The following is a 20803-nucleotide window of genomic DNA, read 5'->3' as shown; positions in this document are numbered from 1 at the left end:
TGTCTCTAACACAAAGTTTCCCCCTCAGTGAACAAAACCAAAAAGGCTTTTGAAATATTACAAATGGTCTGTAGACGTAGAAGCACTACGCACTTAGAGCAGCCTTTTTTGGGTCATTGTCAGAGCACACGGGCATTTCCACCTTAATTCAGCACTCACTTCCACCAGTCCCCACTGTGGAGTCTGAAAGACGAAGCTGAGCAGAGCACCCTGCTGTGCCATCTCCTGTGCCCTGCAGATGGTCTGCCTAGCTGCAGGGCAGTGTTAGCCAAGTCTCACTTCCTGATCACAGCACAGTTTCTCCCAAACCCCACTTTACCATTGCCTGCTTTCCAGGCTGGAAGAAATGCCCGCCTGCTCGCCATAAAAGCCCGTCAGTTGAGCTCTTCCACTGCCCAATTCCAAGTCCAGAAGAAACAGCTGCTCTTTCTCATGCTACCAACTAACACCAGTTGGCAGCAAAGAAAACAACGCAAGAAACATGGAAGATGCAGTCTGGTGACTCAGGAACTGGCTACTCCTGAAGACTCTTGGTGCCGGGAGAAGTCCATTTCCTTCATCTCCTCCTCTGCAGAACAGGCTGAGGAGCACCTTTCTCAGACAGGCATCGCAAGGACTAGCTGTGGAATGTTTTGAACAACAGGAGTGTGACAGCCACCCAGAAAGTCACTGGTAGCACAAACTAAACAGCTTGTGCTCTCTTGCGCTGCTGCTGAGAAGGACCCACTCCTCTTCCAGTAGACAGCTATTTTTGTTTGGCTCTTAATGAGACAGCCACCCTTGGATCCCTTTGGCAATATGATCATGATTGCACATGAAAACAAACTCATCAGAAAAGTGTAAATGAGGTAATGTTTAACCCATGAGACCTCGCCTGCCCCCCTCCCCCCCTGCCAGAGGACAGGCTACACCTGATCTGTCTGGTACTCGGAGGCTTCCGATAAACTTTCGGAAAAGCTCAGAAAGTTTTCCTGGTACTCAGAGCAAACGATCTCAAATCTGTAGTGCCTGAATTCCACTGCAAAGGTGCCAAAGTAGCACAGAAAGCACATCACCAGGCCCCACTGGATCCTGGAAGCATGCATGTGGATGCCCTGCGCCATGAGGATGAAATCTGGAAGAGGAAAGTCAAGGAAAACTAGTGGGAGCAAACACACCGACCAGGATGAGAGAAAGCCAACAGGGAAGACAATAAAATCTCAACAATCAAAGTCACCCAGATGACAGTCAACCCAGCTAGCATCAGGAGAGCGTTAATGTAGTGCCAGAGATAGAAGGGATGTCAGGTGTCCAGCAATGCCCATGGAGTGCAGCAGTTCTCCTATACGGACCAGGGCTTCCTGATCTCAGTTCAGGCTGATAAACATTGACAGAGGGAAAGGCTTAGGTGCAGAGAAGTCAATGATTTGCTTGAACATCCAACTCACCAGTGACAGAGCCAGCACACTGGGAATCTGGCTGTGGGCCCCTACCTGCCAGGAGCCTCCCAGAGGGAGCTGGACCATATCTCTGCACCACAGGCAATGTGAACACCTTTCAATTTATCTTTCATTCTCTTTAGATCACCTGCAAATCATCCCTTTCTGTGAAATCAGAAGCATCAGTCTACATGGTACGGCATGTTACACTGAAATGAAAAAGAACGCTCTCACTGCCAGAAACTGTCCTCCAGGCTCATGCACCTTTGTGCTTGGACCATGTATTGCCTGGCATCAGGATCTCACTACTGTGTCTTGGCTTGTGTTGGAGTACTCCATAAAAGCAATTCTCAGCTCCTCTAAAGCACAGCTCACCTTCCTGAGCTGGGGAAGGATGCACATCTCCTCTACACCTACTGGCTCTCCTGCCTCTCAGGATTTCCTCTGCACTCCAAGAATGCAGGATCACACATCTTCACAGGTAAAACAAACAAACAAGCAGTCTCTCCTGTGCTTTAACTGCACAAAGCAGGTAATCGGAGGCTTTTCATCTTGGGCTTAGTGTAAGCAACCAAAGTTGCATTTCAGCAAACAGCATTCTGTGCGTGGCTTTAAGGACCTTCTACTTTCCCTGTAGTGCAAAGGTTATGCACAAGCTGCATGGGATGGGGAGTGAGCCGCAAGCCTTTTCAGAGCCAGCGTGAGGTGGTGGAGAAATGGGACTCCTGCCTCAGCCTTCCCCCCTCCACAGGGGGCCTCAAGCCTGCAGAACCAAGCAGCTGGCTGGGGAGGGCTTGGAGCACCCAGCATGGTAGCACAGGAGCAGCTACTCCCTGGCTTACCCAGCTGCTCCTGCCTTCGGAGGCAGAAACCTCTGAAGATGCAGCGCAGAAAGAGCCCTGCCCAGCTCCTCGCATGCAGCCTGACCTCGGACACCCTGGGGGAGCTATGGGCTTGGGGCAAGGGGAGCACCACCAGAAACAAGCAAATGTCCACGTTATGCACACCCAAGCATGATGCTCAGCTACAAATTTTTCCAAGGAAACTTAAGAGGTGACTGATGGTACATCTTCACACCAATCTGCTATGCCTCTGCGCGCTGGCTGAAGCGTTCAAAACCAGCCAGATGACTAAAGAATTGTTTTAAGAACAGGCTGTTCCCAAAGAGGGGGATTATTTATTCCTTGCCATTTATTCCTGCCCTCTTGCTTATCCCAGATGTAACGCTGATGCAACTATTCAGTGAATGGATCTACCCTAAACAAACACCCAGGGCACACGAGTGCTGGTGCAAACAGAAGGGCTGGAGTGGTGATGACAGGCACAAGGTGGAGAGGACGTGTGCATCCAGCCTGAGTGATCACAGACCCCACAGCTCAAATCCGATTTGTAAAGCACCTAGTCTTACCCGAAGTCCATGTAACCCAGCAGTTCTTGACAGTGATAACTGTCTTAAAAGGCAATCCTGGATGTATCACCCTGGAGCATTTCAACAAACACATCAAAATTTCCTTATTTTCAGAAACCTGGTTTATTCCCTTGTTCCTTTGTTGTTCTGAGAATTTTTATCTCAATATTTTGCATAATCTTAAATGCTACCGTGTAGGTAAGCAGTGGTGCAATTAAATAGCACAGATACTATTCAACATTGTAACCACTTTGGATACCATTAAGAAGTTTTAGAAACATTTATGAAGGAAGTGAGCCCATCTGTGAAGCAGTATATCCTGGTAAAACACAGGTAGCAAAATGAGCCAATCACAGGATCATACCATGACTACAAGCTAAGGAGCATTCCTAAATGCTTTGAGATCCCAGGATGGATGTGAGAAGAGCCAACATTTCCTGCTGCAGAGAGTATCAGAACGTATGATACCTGGCTTCCCAGGGAGCAGGACAAAAGGATACAGAGCACCACGCAGAGGGTGATGCTGGCTGACAGGGCGACTCGTGGAATCCCGACTTTCCGTCCCTCGTCTTCAGGTTGATCTTGAGAGTGAGGGCAGACTGGATCCAGCATGCCAAGGTCCCAAACCCAAAGGTCAGTGATGTGCCCACGTTGTGAATCTCCTCATCATTGGAAAGCTAAAAACAAAACAGTGACTGTTGGGACACAAGAGGAATTATCTGCTTGCTACCTTGGATTGCTGCTGGGCTGGGATAGAGGAGAGTGCGAATCACTGGAGTGTGAGACAGAGATTTTGTATTATTTCTCTTGACAGAGGTGTAAGGTGTAACATAACCAAGATGAGTTGACAGCTGTCACAGTCAAGCAGATCATCTGCCCAAAGCCCAAGCACAGTGGGAAAAGCAGTTGTTTGAGGACTGCCTCCACAGCTCCCTGACAACACTCACCAATGCAGAGCTCAGAAATTAACCCTTCCCTGGCTCGATGTGATGGCCAGGGCAGGCAAGGACAACCTGCCGGGGTCTTGTACAACTCCCTGCAATGGAAACAGACTGTGCAACTTCCAGTGGCAGCTGCATGGAGCAGGGCTGCCTGGGGCAGAGGGTAGCCAGAGCGCAGCCAGAGCTCTGACACCTCTGTTGAGCCAAAACACAGACACATGCTCCTGGTTTGGTGAGTTTCTCCCACCAAAATGCTTGACTGCCTGTTACCTCTCCTGCCCATCCTTAACCATTGGGGTCTGAGGCAATATGAACCCAGCCTCTTTGGAGTGCAAGTGCTTCTCTGTTCCTTGGGCTCCTGTGTCTCATGGGGCTCAGTGACTACACAATACTGCAAGGCAAAAGGACAGCTAGGTTCAATGAGAAAGAATCTACAAAGAGAGCCCTTGAGTCTGCAAATCTATTTGGAAAGCCCAATATGGACAAGACTTAAGACAAACAATTTCCCTTTTCCCTCTGCCTCTGAGGCTTTTCTAGAAAAGAAACCAGCAGTCTGTAATTCCTCCCTGCAGCCTTGATTCCTGTTTGGTGATTTAACAAATTCCTATCAAACAAGATGCAATCTACAAGATAATAGCCTAGTTACTGTGCCCCCACTGATCTCTCCTCCCTCTTCCCTACCTTGAGTTTTTTTTCAAGGATAGGTCCAAATCATAGTACAGGCAAAAATGGGATTGAGCTGCCTTTCTCAAGGCAGCCTGCACTGCAAGGGACTCACAAGCATAATGTTCCTCTAACACACCCAATCTGTAATTTTCCAGAAATATGACTTAATATCACATTCAGCTTAGCAGTCAGGCAGGGACTAAGGTCTCATTACCACATGCTTTCATGGTTTGGCAGAAGATCTAAGCAAGCACACAAGTAACTAATAAGGAGTGGATAATTAGTTTAGAATTTATAAGCAGACATGATTCAAAGTATCCACTTTTAAATAACAATCATTTGCTCTGAGGAGAGAAAAAAAAGGAGAGGTTGAAACTGCTTCCTACTGCGTGCCCTGCGCTAGAAATACTCTTCTCACACCCAGACGAGGCTGTTACATAGTTCCTAGCTGGGAAGGTCTTGTGAAAAAACAAGACTCCAAGTTTTTGGCTTGTGCTGTGGAGTCCAAAACAGACAAAGTATCTCACACCTCATTCAAAAAAAAAACCCAAAACCCAAAATTATAATAAAAAAACCCCATAAAGAACACAAAGTTCCTGCAGTTGCTCTACAACTCAAACAGGTACTCACCCTTCATAAACAAGTACCTTTTCTGTATGGGCAGGAAAAACAGCTCCCTGCCTGTAAAGCCAGGAAAGAAGCCAGCCTACACTGACCTTTCTCAGTTCCTGCCGTTTTTGAGGGTCATTACTTGCACATCAGTGACAGGCAGAGCATCAGAGACAGCAAAGGCATGGGGAAACCCAAGTGCCCCTGACTCTAATACCTTGATTTTCACTGCAGATCCAGCAGATGCACTCGTGATCACAGTGGACACCCAACCTTACAGAGCAACGTTGTGGCACTGACAGCTTGTTTGTTTGTATAATGTTGCAGAACATTAGGAGAAGTCATAGCACTCCTCTGCTGCGTTCCTCTGGTGGCCAGTCTGAGGACAAGCAGGAGGTAGATTTATGTTTTAAACGAAGGACACTGAACCGTCTGCTGAATCTGTATGAGCAGCTGTGCGTCTGTTCACACAGATGTGTATGTAAACTTCCAGCTCAATCCTTTCACCCAGGACCATCTGTGCCAACCCCCAGGGCTCAAGAGATTCAACAGGTTCCCTGCTCTGGCTCTCAGCAGGTCAAGTGTAAGCATGAAGGTGTGAATCCTGCTGGGAATATGTGAAAAATTATTGTGGCCTTTCATCTCAGCGTGTCACGGGAGCCATGTAAGCAGCAGATAGAGGTGGCAGAGCAGGTACAAGGAGGGCTAGGGCACAGCCAGACACATTATGTCCTGACCTCACATCACAGGTAGTTCAAAAAGACCTTAGCAGATCTAGAAAAGCAGGAACCTCACAGCATGGACACAGTGGTCCAAGCCTGCAGTGCAGTACCTGAAAGTTGCCGAGTAGGGTCATCCCAAAAGAGGCCAAGCATAATGCCACCAGGCCACTGACGTTCAGCCAAGGGTTTAGCACCTTCGGCTTCAGCTGAATGAAGCGCAGCACAGCCACGACAAGCGCTGAGAAGGAAACAGAATGCAAGGTGCATCATTAGGTAGAACTTGCTGCAGTAACCACCTGGCTGGAGGCTCATGGACCCCTCACTCTGTTTCCACCCAGAGGGGAGAGCTCACTGCAGGTCAGCTAGCTTAGTGCTTCTGCATGGCCCCCTCCTACTTAGCCATGGACAAGACTAAGCCCAGGGAGCATTTCTCTTGTAATCCAGTTACGCTGAGCTCCCACGCTGCCTGTAAAGCTCCCAGCACACAGTATATCACATACACATCATGCATTCACATGGTGACAGCTGGGCTTGCATCAAGTTTCACCTCACTCACGAGCACTGACCTCTCTTGGGTGTGAGGTATGTCAAACCCCACCTCTATGTATGAACAGCGCATATGTATTTCTGCAGGTTTTACCAAAATGCCCACTGCCTCTTCTCCTCCTCTGGAACAAGTTGCTGGAGCCACGAACATAAGCCAAAAGGTTGCACTAATTTTCTGCAAAGACTGGAAGAGCAGTCCTTCCAAGCTTACAATTAGCCCAAGCGCTATGATATGATATATGATACATGATATATCATATGATATGACAACCCCAGGAGATATTCACATTGTATGTTTTCGCCCTCCTTAGGGAATGCTGCATGGAACAACAGAGAAAGATGGGCAATCGGCTGGCCTTCAGATAGGATTCAAATCGGACCACTAAAAAAGCAATTTAGTTGAACAGGAAAATTTGATGGCTGCTGCTGAACACCTTCTTAGGCTTATGCTCGAACTGATAGCATGCAGGTCATCTTGTTGTAAATTGTCTGCGTTAGCAACTTAGATCTATATTTTCCACAGAATCCCTGGTATAATGGCAAAACCATGGTTTAGAAAAATAAGGGCAGTATAAGCAAAAAATACCTACTTTTATCCAAACTGCAAAAGACGTTTGAATTTACTCTCTTGCAATTTGCTCTAGTGATCGATCCACTCCAAATCCTTGAAAACAAGAGAACTTTGTTCCCCTGAAAAAAGATAATTTCTCTTTTTCATCCCCAGATAATTGTTTGGGACAGCCACCCTGTGACTACTTGAGCTCACATGCAGAAACTTTTAAATTTCTGTTTCCACAGGACAGGATCTTGCAATTATGTGATCTTTTCCTAAAACACTGATAGGAATGACAAAAGTGAATTAAAAGGTCACTTTCCATCATTACGTGCAAAACAATAGCATTTTCAATATTCAGTAACGCTTATGTTTCTAGCAGGTTTCTGTAGTTTTCCTTTCCTATAGCCATCTCCTATGGTTTTGACACAACTAAGGTGGTCTGAGGTGTGGGCTAAAAGCAGCTCTCAAACGCACTCAGTACAGCAGAGCAAAGCTTGGCTTTATCCACAAGCAGAGATAGAACAGAATACAATATTGCTTTTGGAAGGGACCTACAATGATCATCTAGTCTAACTGCCTGAGCACTTCAGGGCTGACCAAAGTTAAAGCATATTTTTAAGGGCATTGTCCAAGTGCCTCTTAAACACTGAGGGGCTTGGGGCATCGTCCAGCTCTCCAAGATGCCTGTTTCAGTGTTTGACCGCCCTCTCGGTAAAGAAATGCTTCCTAATGTCCAATTTAATTTGTCTCCCATGATGTAGCTTTGAATCATTCCCACATGTCCTATCACTGGATACCAGGGAGAAGAGATCTATACCTCCCTCTCCACTTCCCCTCCTCAGGAAGCTGTAGAGAGCAACATCCTTTTTTCCAAACTAGACAAACCCAAAGTCCTTAGCTGTTCTTCACTGGACATATCTTCCAACCCTTCCACCAGCTTTGTTGATGTCCCCTGACACATTCAAGGACCTTAACATCCTTCTTAAATTGTAGGACCCAGAACTGCACACAGTACTCAAGGTGAGGCTGAGCCAACGCTGAATACAGAGGGACAATCGCCTCTTTTGACCAGCTGGTTATGCTGTTTGATGCATCCCAAGACACAGTTTGCCCTCTTGGCTGCCAGGGCACACTGCTGACTCCTATTGAGCCTACGGACCAGCACCCTCAGATCCCTTTCTGCAGAGCTGCTCTCCAGCCTCTCCTCTCCCAATTTATACTTGTGCCCCGCATTAATCCGTCCTAGATGCAGAATCTGACATTTTAACTCATAAAATTTCATCCCATTAATCACTGTCCAATGCTCCTGTCTATCCAGAACCCTCTGCAAGGCATCTTGTCCCTCTGATCAGCACTCATGGACTCCTAAGCCCTCAAAAGCAGATTCCCAGGGTACTCTGTTAAGTAGCTCCCTGAATAGCTTAAAGTTTGCTTTCTTGAAATCCGGGGTAGCAACTCTGCTGTCCTTTTTTTCTTATTACACCAAAAATTTTCAACTCAACCATTTCCTGATCACTGTGACCAAGATAGTCACCTACCATCGTATCTCCCATGACACATTTGCAGTCTGGAGGTTCCCTGGTTATATTTCTTCTTGCAATGGGAAGAAGCAGCAATGAAAGCATACAGTACAGCTTAGCTTCAAAACGCTGCACATCTTTTGTTTGCCTGCCCTTCTTCACACCAGCTGCTCCCTTCACACTCACGCAACTGCTATCCTCATGTCCACCTAGATCACACGGTGAGTGAGCATCAAGCCAATTCCTGCCCTTTTGTAAAGCCCTCGGACTCACTGGGACTTGTTGCAGGTCCACAGAGGCTGCTTGAACAGAGTGGTCTGCAGAAATGGGGCCTTACCTGCAAGCAGCTGAAAAGGTAGACATGTATTCACTACTGTCAAATAGCCATGTTAACATAAGAAGTAGCATGCTATGCACATGTTGTTTTAAGAGGTTTCAGGGCCAGAGTTTAAGTCATACCATCATAATCATGTTGCACTGGGTGTCAGGCATATAAATAAAATGTGTGCAAGATTCTGCCTTAGCACAAACTGGAGCCAGAATTATTTCTACTGACTGAGATCTTGGCTCAATATGTTAATCCAGATCTAAACTTGAAACAAAGCATACATGGAAACAAAGGGTACGGATGCCTAAACTGGCTAAACTCCACTCTGAAATGATACTTGAAAATAAGGAAGTTCATGTCAAGGTTCACGATTAAACATATTTTACCAGGTTTGGTAAACCTCATTTTCATTATGTCACATAAAGATTGTTAAGGTATCTTACTCATGCACGTACAGATCTGGATTAATTTCAAAGCTCAACACAACTGAATTTCTCAGGTTTCTGAAAAGAAACATTGTGCGTTTCACAGGCAGCAAGGGTGGAACCCACACTTTGAGAGAATAGCTCAGAGCCAAACTGAAAGCACAATAAATCCCCCCATATAGGAAAAGATAAATGCAAGTACTACTAAACAAGAGCAAATCAAGATTAAAAAATTAATTATTTGTGTTTCCCTCTTACTTCCACTGCTGGAAAATGCCAGTAGACTTCTCCAGATTTAGTAATGGAATTTAGAAAGGGGTGGGGTAAGGGGGACTTCAGCAGGGATGATATTTTGCATAATCAGTTGCTGCATTTGCCAATATTCCCATGCAATTATCTCACATTCCCAGCATATAACAAAAACCCACCATACAATGAAAAACAGTCACACAGATTCAAGGCTAAGGTCAGACAATTAAAAACATGAGAATAAATCAGAAGCCAATAAAGTTCAAATGCATCCAGCTTCATTCTGTCCTTCTACAAATGAAGACAAAATAATACTGTCTTAATCAGTAGTAATCACAGTTTAAATGATTTCACATCATCAGATTGAAGAACAATAACTATAAGGATATTACTTATGTTTCAGTGACTTGTTAAAACAGATTATGAGAGAGAAAGAAACATTCCCCTCGTGGTTCCTACCTAGAAATGCTGCCATGTTCATGACTTGGCTAAACACGCAGCTTGCAGGAGGTGCGTCACCTGCAATACTTGGAAAATATAAAGTGTATCATTGTAACTCTAAGATGGCGAAGACACATAAATAACATTCACTAATCAGAACAGTAATTGGAAGAAAATCATTCACCTACCTTATATAAGGTGGTCTTTTGGAACCAGGTTTCCTAAGAGACATAAATGCATAGGAACAAAGATTCAAGATTTTCTTCTCCTCTAGCTTTCATTGTTTTATTATTTTAAAGAAACAAGTGATTGAACGTAAAGCCCACAACCAGTTCTTACCTATCTGGTACATTTAGTGGGAGAATTTTGTTATCTTCCACTGCTATAAAGTATCTGTCCAAAAGAAAGACAGAAAAAGATGAAAACAGTGTAAAACCTCATCCTGGCTTCAATTCCAAATATCACTCAAACAACACATTAAGTGTCTCAAAACCTACCAGCAGGATCTGCTGGAGGCAGCCAAGCAGACCTAACTACATGCCTTCCTTTGTGTTGCATCTGTTTTGCATGGTCAGGTAGACAAACAGGGTCACTCAACTGAGCTGCGTTAAAAATAAACAACCAGGGGAATGTTTTTGTTTGAAATAATTTGATTTCTCTGGTTTATCACAGTCTGCCCTCCGCAAAAGCTGTTTTAACACAAACAGAGGGGATGGGACAAGAAGAACAAGCAACAGAGGTCAGATAAATGGCTTAAGCTGCCCCTGCTGCTGAAAACCAACATTCACAGACCATGGCCAAAGCCATATCCTACCATATAACTGCTTCTCAGGCTGAGCATAGCTGCTGATGGCACATTTATTGCTCCCAAATTCAAGCTGCAGTTGTCTGCCTGCATGCTTGGAGAGAGCTCAGCTCAGAGAAATGCATGTCTCGTGTGCAGTTTGCTAAAAATTATGAGAAAGTGAAGTTTCAGCATTAAGCCACTGGCAGGTTGTCAGTGTGGTGCTGGATGCTACGGATCTTGAGTTTGCAACCCAAAGCAGGGCCTAAGTGCTTCTCCAAGAGCTTCTGCTGAGTCATTCAAAGAAAACGTGATGAAGGAGCATTTTTGCATTTTTATCTGTCTCTTTTCAGGCAGCTCCCAGTAGCATGAGCCAGGGAGAAGGCAAGGTCAGAAACTAGGCCTGAGGAGCACAGAAACTCAGAGATGAAAACATGATCCTCCAAGCCATGAACGGGCCCAGACTGGCCCCTGCCCCTATCCTGTGCCTTCCTCGCCCCACAGTTAACTCGAGAACAGAGCATCCCCAAAAGACTCTCCGTATCGAGATGTAGCCCACACCACAGAGGTACTTTGACTGCCCCAGCCTAATTTGCTCTCTCAAATAACCAGCAGGAGATAACTTACACTATCCATAATCCAGCTGATGTAAACAGGGTAAACACAAGAGGTAAAAACATCCACACGCTGCATTTCTTCCCATCCATACCTGCTAGAAACAAAGAAGAAAGTAAAAACAAAAGACAGAAGGCAGAGGTACCCACCCGCCTTGGCCTCCCTCGTTTGAAAGCAGGAAGAGCACCCAGGCAGCAGGTGCTGAAGCATCCTGAGATCAAGCTCCGGATGGCTGGGCATCAGGCGCTGCAAACCTTTCATACTGTCATTACTGGCACAAGGGGTTAAGCTGCTGCACACAGGCAGCAGCATCTGCGCTGTGCATAAAAAAGAAGGCACAAAGAGCCTGGAGTTCTGGAGGGGGAGACTTTTCAGACACACGTACAGAATTCGAGTGGTTTTCAAAGTATTTTCCTCAAGTGTTTTGCACAAGGTGACACCGTAAGACCTGCAGCCCTAATTCCCTGCTACTTCCCAGAGGCACAAGGCAAGGCAGCCTCCTTCCCAGGGTCATTACCAATTCCACACACGCTGCCTCGCAAAGCCTACAGCGTGAAGGGAGAAGGATGCACATGCTGTCTCCTCATCTCCACAAAGCACACAACCAGCTCCCATCCTGGCCACAGCAATGAGCTAAAAATAGCGTCCAGCCGCACCCAGAGCGGAGCCAAGCTCAAGTGCCAGAACCCAGAGTACCATCAGGACAAGGAGTTACAAACAAGGTCAGCTCCTGACATGTAGGCACTGTGAAATCCTACACAGAGTGTAAGGATGCTGCATGCACAAGCTCCTGAAGAAGCCTTCATCCTCCAGGCAAGATCATGGTGGGTGAGAATCTGAGATGCCGGGGATGTTCCTGTAACACGTGCAATTCAGAACTGCTGCTGTGTTGCTGTGCTGCAGACACAGAGATTCCAATGTCTCCCTGTGAGCCCTTTGACAACAGATCAAACACTTCCTCATGCTCTGTTCTCCTCCATAAATGTTTCTCCAGGCACCAGCACAGCCAAGAGACACAAAAGAGAGCAAACAACACGAGGCTCATGGCTCCAGCGCCTGCTTTACGTTCGTCAGGGCAGCAGCATTTCCTGGGGTGGCTGAGGTCCTCATGGGACAGCAAGGCACCCTGGGGTGCCCAGGCAGAGGGGTATACCCTCCCTCACCCCCACTTCTCATCATAGGTTCACACCGAGGAGGGAGGACAGCACTCCCAGGGAGTACAATGACGACCTGCACGGGGCCAGGTCTTCACCAGAGCTCAGTGCAGCTAGGACTGGACCTTTTGGAAAAATAAGCACCCCACAGCAGGTTGGCTGGCTTCACAAGGTGTCAAGCTCTGCACAAGCTTGCCTCTCACAGCAGGCAGCAAGAACTGACCAGGAAATGACGTTGCCACTATGCACCCTCCTCTGACAGGCTCCACACCAAGGCGTGAGTGCGGGACAGCCTGAGCAAGTGCTCTCTGGCACACCCTTGGAAGAGGAGCAGGGGGGGCAATGGCTGGACCAGCAGCATTGCTGGCCCCTGCCAGCCCACACAGCAGGAGCAAGCTGCCTGCATCTGATGGATGAAATACCAAAAGCAGGAAAGAATTGTCCCTTTCCTCCATGTCCCCAAGTGGCAACATCTTTTAATGCTGTCCATTGGCACATCCCGCACATGCTTGAAGAGGTTTCAACATCCCCACGTGAGCAGAGGATGGTTTAAAACCAGGACTCAGCTCCTGTACATTTCTCATTTACTCTCTGCTGTGTTATTCAGGAGCCAGGAACAAAATTACCTGTAACCTCACTTCCTTCCAAAGGAGAAACCCCAAGCATGTGTCAAACCTGCCTAGCTTTGCACTAGTGTTCAGTGGATATTATTCTCAGTAGTTGCCCTTAGGTTAACCTGTCCTCTTTAGGAATGGCCCCTATGTTCGTGTCTTCAAGCCAGGAGACTTCCATGCACGCTAAGACCAGCACCTCTAACAGCAGCCAGGAACAAGAGAATGAGGAACCCAAATAATAGGTTCCCCTGCAGCACCACAGCAGTTCCACCAAAATAAAATGCCGAGAGTGATAGGAAAAATAACCTAAATTCTCTGTGGGAAACATAGAAACAATTTATTTGACAGGTAATTGCTCCACAGGGATGACATAAGCCAACCTTCCCCTCCACAGCTCTGTTCTGCATTGCTTCAGGGACCACTGATGCCAAATCTGAGCAGTTAACTCCAGCTGGAGACAACAGCCCTCTCCACCAGCCTATGTTTTCCCAAATAAACACACTGCATCTAGGAGGCAGTTGGCAATTGCACACACCTGTTTGTCTTCCATTTTTAAAGCTTGCACAGGAAGGCCTTCAGAGACAGAAAGCTGTTGTGGTGCAATGGATTCACAAGGCTAATAAAAACATGTTTTCAGCTTCACAACTGACCCCAGCCAGAGTCAGCTCACCTTTGCAAAAGCCCACGCTGTGGTTTTCCAGTCCCTCTTGACTCATGGTCTCACACCAGCATTGCAAAAGCCCTGTCCAGGTGCACTCTTGCTGCCAGCTATCATGGATCGGAGTGCAGAACTGCAAAGGGTTTCACTTTAGCACTGCCACAGCACGTCTTGAGAATTTCTCCCAATGCAGGCTTACTGCCCTATCTCCACTCCCATTTTTATGTCTATATCTGCTCAGACTGTCAGCTGTTTGCTCTGCTTCTATTACCATTGCCCCACTACACCCCCTCAACCAATTAAGCTCCCATTCCTTTAATGTACACACTTCAATTACAGCAGGCAGCTCACCAAACATATACTGCTGCTTGCTCAAGGTTCATTTAATGTGGGCATCTTAATTACATCTGCCAAGCAAAGTTAGAGGCTCTCCCTGAAGTTGCTTTCACCAGAGAACACGAATGTAAGGAAAGACAGAATTACCACATTAACAGAGTCATATGTCTTTTTTAAGACTAGAGCGTGCAGATGCGTTTCAAGGGCCCATAAACAAGCTGCACAATAAGCCAGAGCAATGCTCTTGCATTTCACAGTGCTAGGCCATTTAGTCATTTCAGAGAAGAGGTACAGAGACAGAAGCACTGGGAGAAGGGGGATGCTGTTCAAAACACATGGCAACTCATAAAGAATTGCTGCCAGTCAGCAACAATCAAAGGGGAACGAACACAGATTGTCCTTTGGGGAGCCCACTACAGCTTTCTGTTGCTTTTAAAAGCAAAAATAACCACCGTCACTTGATACCTAATCACTGCAACTGAGCGGATAGAAACCAGCACGTTACATAACCTGCCACCCACAAGTCACAAATGCCAACATAACAAAGCAGAGCGTTTTTCAAGTTTATCTCAAGGTACTCAGCTTGAGCTCGCAATGAGAGAGATAAGGCATGCCAAAGACTTGCAAATACATAACAAAATAGTGGGGTAACAGGAAAAGACGTGATCCCCTCCATAAGCAAGTCATGATGCTCTGCTTGCTCTGGGTACCCACCTACCATCTCAAGGGTGTGCAGAAACGCCATTTTCATTTACTTATATGAGAGGAATAGGAAAAGGTAAAGACATCCCTGGGTTGCATTTGAAGAAAGCAGGAGATGCTTCAGTAATCCTGCAACGATGGTGAGAGGCAATGCTTTCACCCACAGAAACATCCATACATATTTCTTGCCTCATTTCACGCACTGTAAATGCATTCAGCGTGCTAATGAAACGCTCTGGCCAACACAAACCTAACAGAGATGGGCGAAGCACACCAAAGGAATGAAACCTCCCAGTCACCAAAAAACGGGGGTAGAAAAGGCTGTACTAGCATCCACTTGCTGTTCCTTCAAGTTTCCCTGGTAGGCGCTGTCTCCTAGAGCTGTGTAAAATTAATTTGCTATCAATTTTGCAAAAAAAAATAAATCTATATTTTCAGCCTTTTCTGAGTGCCTTGGTAAGAAGATCATGCGACTAACAGCGTGTCCTACATGGAGATACTCCTGCAGCACCACTGGGTCCTGAGGCCAGTGTCACCCCTCTGCACCCTACCATACTTCCAAGAGTGCCCTTGGTACGCTGCTTCCTGCTGCCCCATAACCTTTGCACATGAGTACTTACAGGCCATTTAGGAACCGGCGTTGAGCTTCTGTGTTACAGCCAGAGATGTCGACAGTAAACTCTTCCGGGCCGAGTCTGCCTTTCTTGCATTTGGCGTTGTACAAATAAGGCACGTCCTGCCTCAGGACCAGGCTCCTGGATATTAGAAAAGGAAAATTAATATAATTCGCCACCTTAGGACTAAAGGAGTGTTTTGTGGGCTTTGACAGCGCTGTGCTCTGAACCGTGCACCTACATTGGCACGCACTGGCTTCCATGAGGTCCCACTTGTACCAAGAGCAGGGCTTGGGCAGTCATGGCCTTCAGCCTGCAATAGGCAAAGGAGGCAGAGGCAGGAGCTGGGTAAGGCAGAAGGTCCACATCTAGTCCAGACAGAAAGAGCTGGGTCAGTGGGCAGTGAAATCAGCTGGGAGCAGCTAAGGCTTAGAGAGAGACTCGCAGTGAGCTGAGGAGTACTGCATTTTGCAGGTGCTGTGTGTTTGTTTGTCCAAGGACCCCATTCTCTTTGGGAGTGCCCGCTGCAAGATTCAGCCTTCCTGGCTTCTTGCGACCTCAGGAGCTGCGGGAACCAAGTGGCAGCCAGCGAGTCCTCACAGTGCAAGTGTGTTGGACTGCCCGCGTCCCAAAGCAGATGCCTTACTGCCTCTCCAAGAGCAGAGATGCTCAAGACTGGGTCCGCTTCAGTCAGACCTCTCCTGAGATGCAAAGGAAGCAGAGAGTCTCAACACAGACCCAACCTCACAGTCTCACACCACACGGGCATATTTTCCCCTTGCACCATTTGCCAACCCTTTGGTCTGAGATGCTTGTGAGAATAGCCCTTATTCAATAGTCCCAGCCAAACTCCAAAGTGATGAGCTGCAAGAAAATGAGGAGGGCTATTTATCTACTTAGAAAATGAAAGACAGTAAAGCTCTCCCTGCTTCAGCTACGCTGTGAGGAAAGAATCTCTGAAGCCATCTCTTTGCTCTGCAAGTAACACATAAACACAGGCTGACGCTGTGGCAAAGCCCAGAAAGTCTGAGGCACCATGCACACAGGCTGTCCAGTGATCATCCTCCACCTTAACCACTCCAATCTAACCACCACCCAATCTAAACCACCACCAGGCTTGTTGCCTGAACCAGCAACAAGCAGAACAGGTGTTTCTCCTTCCATAAGGATAGAGTGATCTTGACTGTGTATTAACAGATTGATGTAGGTCTGCAGAGCTGTTTTATTTGCTCCTCAGTTATAAAAATATGAATGCCTTCAAGCATTTCCAATGTGCATGAGCAAGCAAAGCCAAGACACACATCAAAACAGAAGGGGGCAGGAAGCCTGCCTGAAAGGTTTGTCCCATTATCAGGATAATAATGTAAGTGTTGGGAGTTGCAAAGAACACGCAACAGGGAGGTGAAACCTGGTGAAGAAAGAGACAGGTATGTCATGTTGACTTACAGATAGCTATGAAGGTAAGGAAAGACAGACTAAGCCCAGAAGAGAAGACTTTACAGAGCAGTTATTCCTGCTTATATCGTCTCCTTCTCCTGTAATTTATTGATGAGAGAGTGCATGCCCTGGAAGGCCAGAACAGTTCCAGGTTTCTCTCCTTTTGCTACCCTGCCACTGTTTTTTTCCCCAACAAACATGAAACATAAACTCAAACTACAGAGCTTCCCACGCAGCGTAAGCAGGGCTTTTCCTGCCTGTGCACCTCATCTTTCACCTCTCTTGTCCCTGCTACCCCTCTTTTACCCACTGCACAACTACTTTCTTCACTGCACTTTGCAGCTCTATGCTTTTGAAGAGATGTGCACTGTCCCCAAAGCAGCATTTCCTTTTGTTACACCAGTGGGCACCACCAGCAGAAGCGTAAATACCAAGCAGTCTGCACTTGTCAGCCATGAGGAAAACATCCAAGGCCTGTGAGCTTTTAGGGAGTGTGGCATAGTACACCGAGCTTTCTCAGGGCCATTTTCCTTCACCAATCTCTTAAGCCTGAGGACTCATGCCTCCTCCACTACTCACATAGCAAACTGAGGTCCTATTCCCCTCGTAGTAACCACCAAAGCCCCAGAGAAGCAGCAATGAGATGATGGGCTGGAGGATGAGCTACAAAGAATGAATGTGCAGTACTCATGACTTGGCTTTTGTCATTACTCTAAGGTAGCCCTCTCTGGCATAGAGATTGTCAAGGGTACAAACTACCACGTCAGTCTTTTGGCTCTAATTAGACCTGTGGAAATCATTTGCTCTGAGACAAGTACAAGGTAAGTGGTGTTCATCACTGCCTCCCAACATTCCTTATTTGTAGGAATTAGTTATGTTTATTGAACAGCCTCTCAGGCTGCTGCAGCCATAAATTGCTGTTTGCAGGGTGCTCAAGTGAGCTGCAGGAGGAAGGTGCCATACAGCATTTCACTTCATGCAAACCTGCTGCAAACACAACAGACAGAGGGGACCAGGGAACAGCCTCCACCTGTTAAACACGGGCCGAGCCTGCAAGCCTGCTGTGACAAGCCTCTGCATCACATCCAGAGGGCTTGAAAGTATTGTCTTGCGAAATATTTTCAGAGACACACTTTTCTGTAGTGCAAGCGACCACATTAAACCACCACACTGGGGAGGCTCTCCCTGACAAAGCTGTGGCCACCTCCAGTGGCTTGGCCAGGCAAAGTCCGCTCCTGCAGTTCTGCGGTGCCAAAAGTGACGGGCCACCGGCTCTTCTGGCTCAGGCAGCCACCACTACTAATGCTAGTGGTTTCTCACAGGGAGCAGGAAATAAGACAGGAAGGGCAAAAGGTCTCTCCCCTACTACCTGAATCTACCCCAGCTTAGAAAATTGAGAGGAGGATGCCAAGCTCTGCACTCACCATTGCAGCAGACCTGCCCAAGTCCCCCAGGCTTTTCCTCCCTTCTCATTGCTCCCCACGGGAGAGGCAGCCCAGAGTCCCACTAGATTTGCCGAACACACCGCTTGTTCCACAGGGGAGCACAGCTCAGCAGCTCCTGGGTGCTGGGCAGGAGGCCTCTGCTTTTCTGTGTGGCGGGCAGGGCGGAGAGCGGGCTTCCCTCCTGTCTTGCACACAAGAGCAGCCCTCCCCGAGGGCTGGGCAGCCAGGTCTGCATGCCTGCCAAAGGTAAACACTTCTTGACTGAGCAAACAGCACTCTTACACAGAGACTGCTGGTCTAGCAGGTATCTCTCCCTTGCAGGCACGACCATCCAGAGGCAACTTCAGCATTAAAAATTTGCATTAACTCCCATGCAAGGTAGATCTATAGCTGTTTTAACTGTTCCTTTCATGGCTTTTGAAGCTTCATCAGTCTTCTTTTCCTCTTCTCCCTCCTCCCATTCACTCCAGCCATCTCACCACCGGTTCCAAATGTGCTTTGCTTTCCTTTCACCCCTCTCATCCCACCTTCATCACTTCTGCAATCTGCAGGGACCCAAGACAAGGGGAGCCAGGCATCTAAAGACCTTTGCAAGTCTTCTTGAGACAGCAAAAAATATCATCATTCACATTTTAGACAACAGGGCCAGCAAGCTGCTCGCTGAAAGGTCACACGGGAAATCGGTGGCAAAGAGGACCGTGCATTTGGAGTCTTGGGCCAAGCCCTCTACTGCAGCAGCAGCCTCCTCACCTGCCAGCCATCCCCCCTCATGGTTTATTCCTCCCAATAGATTGCTTAGGATCATCTCTCTCATTTCCCACAGACCTTTCTCTGCTGCTTCACTCCCACTTATCCTGCAATCAGAGCTCAGTGTTTCAGCTCGGACCACAGGACTGGGACCTTAAAGTGTCTCTGCTGGGCCAAATCGCACTCTTGCAATCTCAGGCTACCCGGAAATGGCTGGGGGAGGAGAGGAAACTCTGGACATGACATTTCTTCCAAGAAAAAACAATCGAAAATGTTATTCGTACAAGCACACATCCCTGCTTTGTGTCTGAAAAGCAAACACTGCAGCACAAAGAATCTTAAAAGGGGAAGTGAAACAACTGCACTGACTTCCACCACCCAGGCTCAGAAAATGCTGACAAGCTGAGCACAAAGAACAGCACAAGAAAATAATTTGACTTTCAACAGTACAACAGTGAAAATAGAAGCCAGATGTTTGTCAAGCAAACATGAGTCCCCCCATTCTTTACCCTGTTAGCCAAAGGCAGAAAGTCAGCAAGAAATCCTCTTTTAGGCAGCTTTATCCATTTGGGCAAGACACAACAGTCAGTGTGTTGGGATATACCTTTCACACAATTCTTTCCTACATATCAAGTTGCGATTTGTAATTAACCATACACGTGCACGTTGCTATGGTGTAAGGACTACACGAAATCAGACAGTCCTTAAGGTTATTTTCCTGAAAGCTTTGTTTAGAAAGGAAGAAAAAAAAAAAAAAAAAAGAGCAGTAGGGAAGATTAGCTTAGAATTTCTCCAACCTTTATAGCCCGAGGGCTCTGAATCCAAGGTCTGGCACAAACATACTGCTGTAAGAAAAAGCTACGACTGAGATCCCAAGTGACTCCGTCATCACTCTGGGACATTAGCATCCAGCATTGCCTTGTCTCTTTCCATCACTCAGAGGCAGGATCTCGCCCTTCCTTCCCTGAGGGACCACAGCAAAGCCAAATGGCCTTTCTTGAAATCTCTTCCCCTCCCGAGAATTTAATGGGACACAGCCTGCATGTCAGGCATCCGGATAGGATCTAGGAAGGCAGGATGTGTCCCAGCCCTCTGCCCCAACCCAGGTGAGTTTCTCCCCAGATCCCTGTGCAAAGAGGCCCTGGCAGCAGGCTGGCAGATGCCCCTGGCAAGCTCTATCATCATCACACTCCTCAACCCCGAAAGGACCCCACGGGAGGGCTTACGGGCGAGAGGGATGCCGAAATCAGGACCTAGGAGATTTCCTCCATAGTTGGGTCCTCCAGGCCCCGGGTCAAGCGGCTCTAACCGTCTTACCTACTCTGCTGTCCACCTGCCGTGAACCAGCAAGCTCCAGGGCAGAGAGCACTGGGATTTCAGCCCCCACCGAGCGCCGCAGCACCTGCGGGCCGGGCCCCGCCGCCAGCCCCTCGGGGAGGAGCGCTCGCCACCCGCAGCCCGCCGGCACGCCGCGGCGGGGCGACCCGGCCGCGACCTCTCGCCGGGGGCACCCAGATCACGACCGGGGAGAGGTGGGGGCGACCAGGCCAGGGAAGCGACAATTCGCGGAGCGGTGCGACAGGGCGGCGATAGGGCGACAGGAGGGGGCGGAGGGTCTCGCGCTCCCAACGGCCGTTCCCAGCCGCCGCGGAGGCGGCTCCTACCTGCGGGCGGCTCCGGCGGTGGCTCTGGCCCCGGCGGCGAGCGGGGGCTGGGCTGGGGCCGGGGAGGTGGCCTGGCATCGCGCCCGCCCCGCCCCGGAGGGGCGGGGACTGCAGCTGCCGCCGCGGCGGCGGCTGGGGTCGGTCGTTGGCGGCGCCGGGGCGCCGCGGAGCCCGGCGGAGGTAAAACTGGCCGGTTTCAGCGTG

The 20803-nt window shown here is 48.0% G+C and overlaps 1 protein-coding gene across 1 annotated transcript; it reads right to left on the bottom strand.

The window, feature by feature from the left end:
* Positions 1-905: 905 nt before the first annotated feature.
* Positions 906-11320, bottom strand: TMEM150C (transmembrane protein 150C). Its single transcript, XM_009989994.2, is given in 8 exon segments — positions 906-1114; positions 3327-3395; positions 3398-3503; positions 5875-6002; positions 9848-9915; positions 10018-10050; positions 10169-10222; positions 11241-11320. Coding segments are annotated over 8 exon segments (747 nt in total).
* Positions 11321-20803: the final 9483 nt, after the last annotated feature.

The sequence above is a fragment of the Tauraco erythrolophus genome, chromosome 5, assembly GCF_009769465.1.
Source record: "Tauraco erythrolophus isolate bTauEry1 chromosome 5, bTauEry1.pri, whole genome shotgun sequence".
NCBI lineage: Eukaryota > Metazoa > Chordata > Aves > Musophagiformes > Musophagidae > Tauraco > Tauraco erythrolophus.
This window is presented reverse-complemented; position numbering and strand designations above follow the sequence as displayed.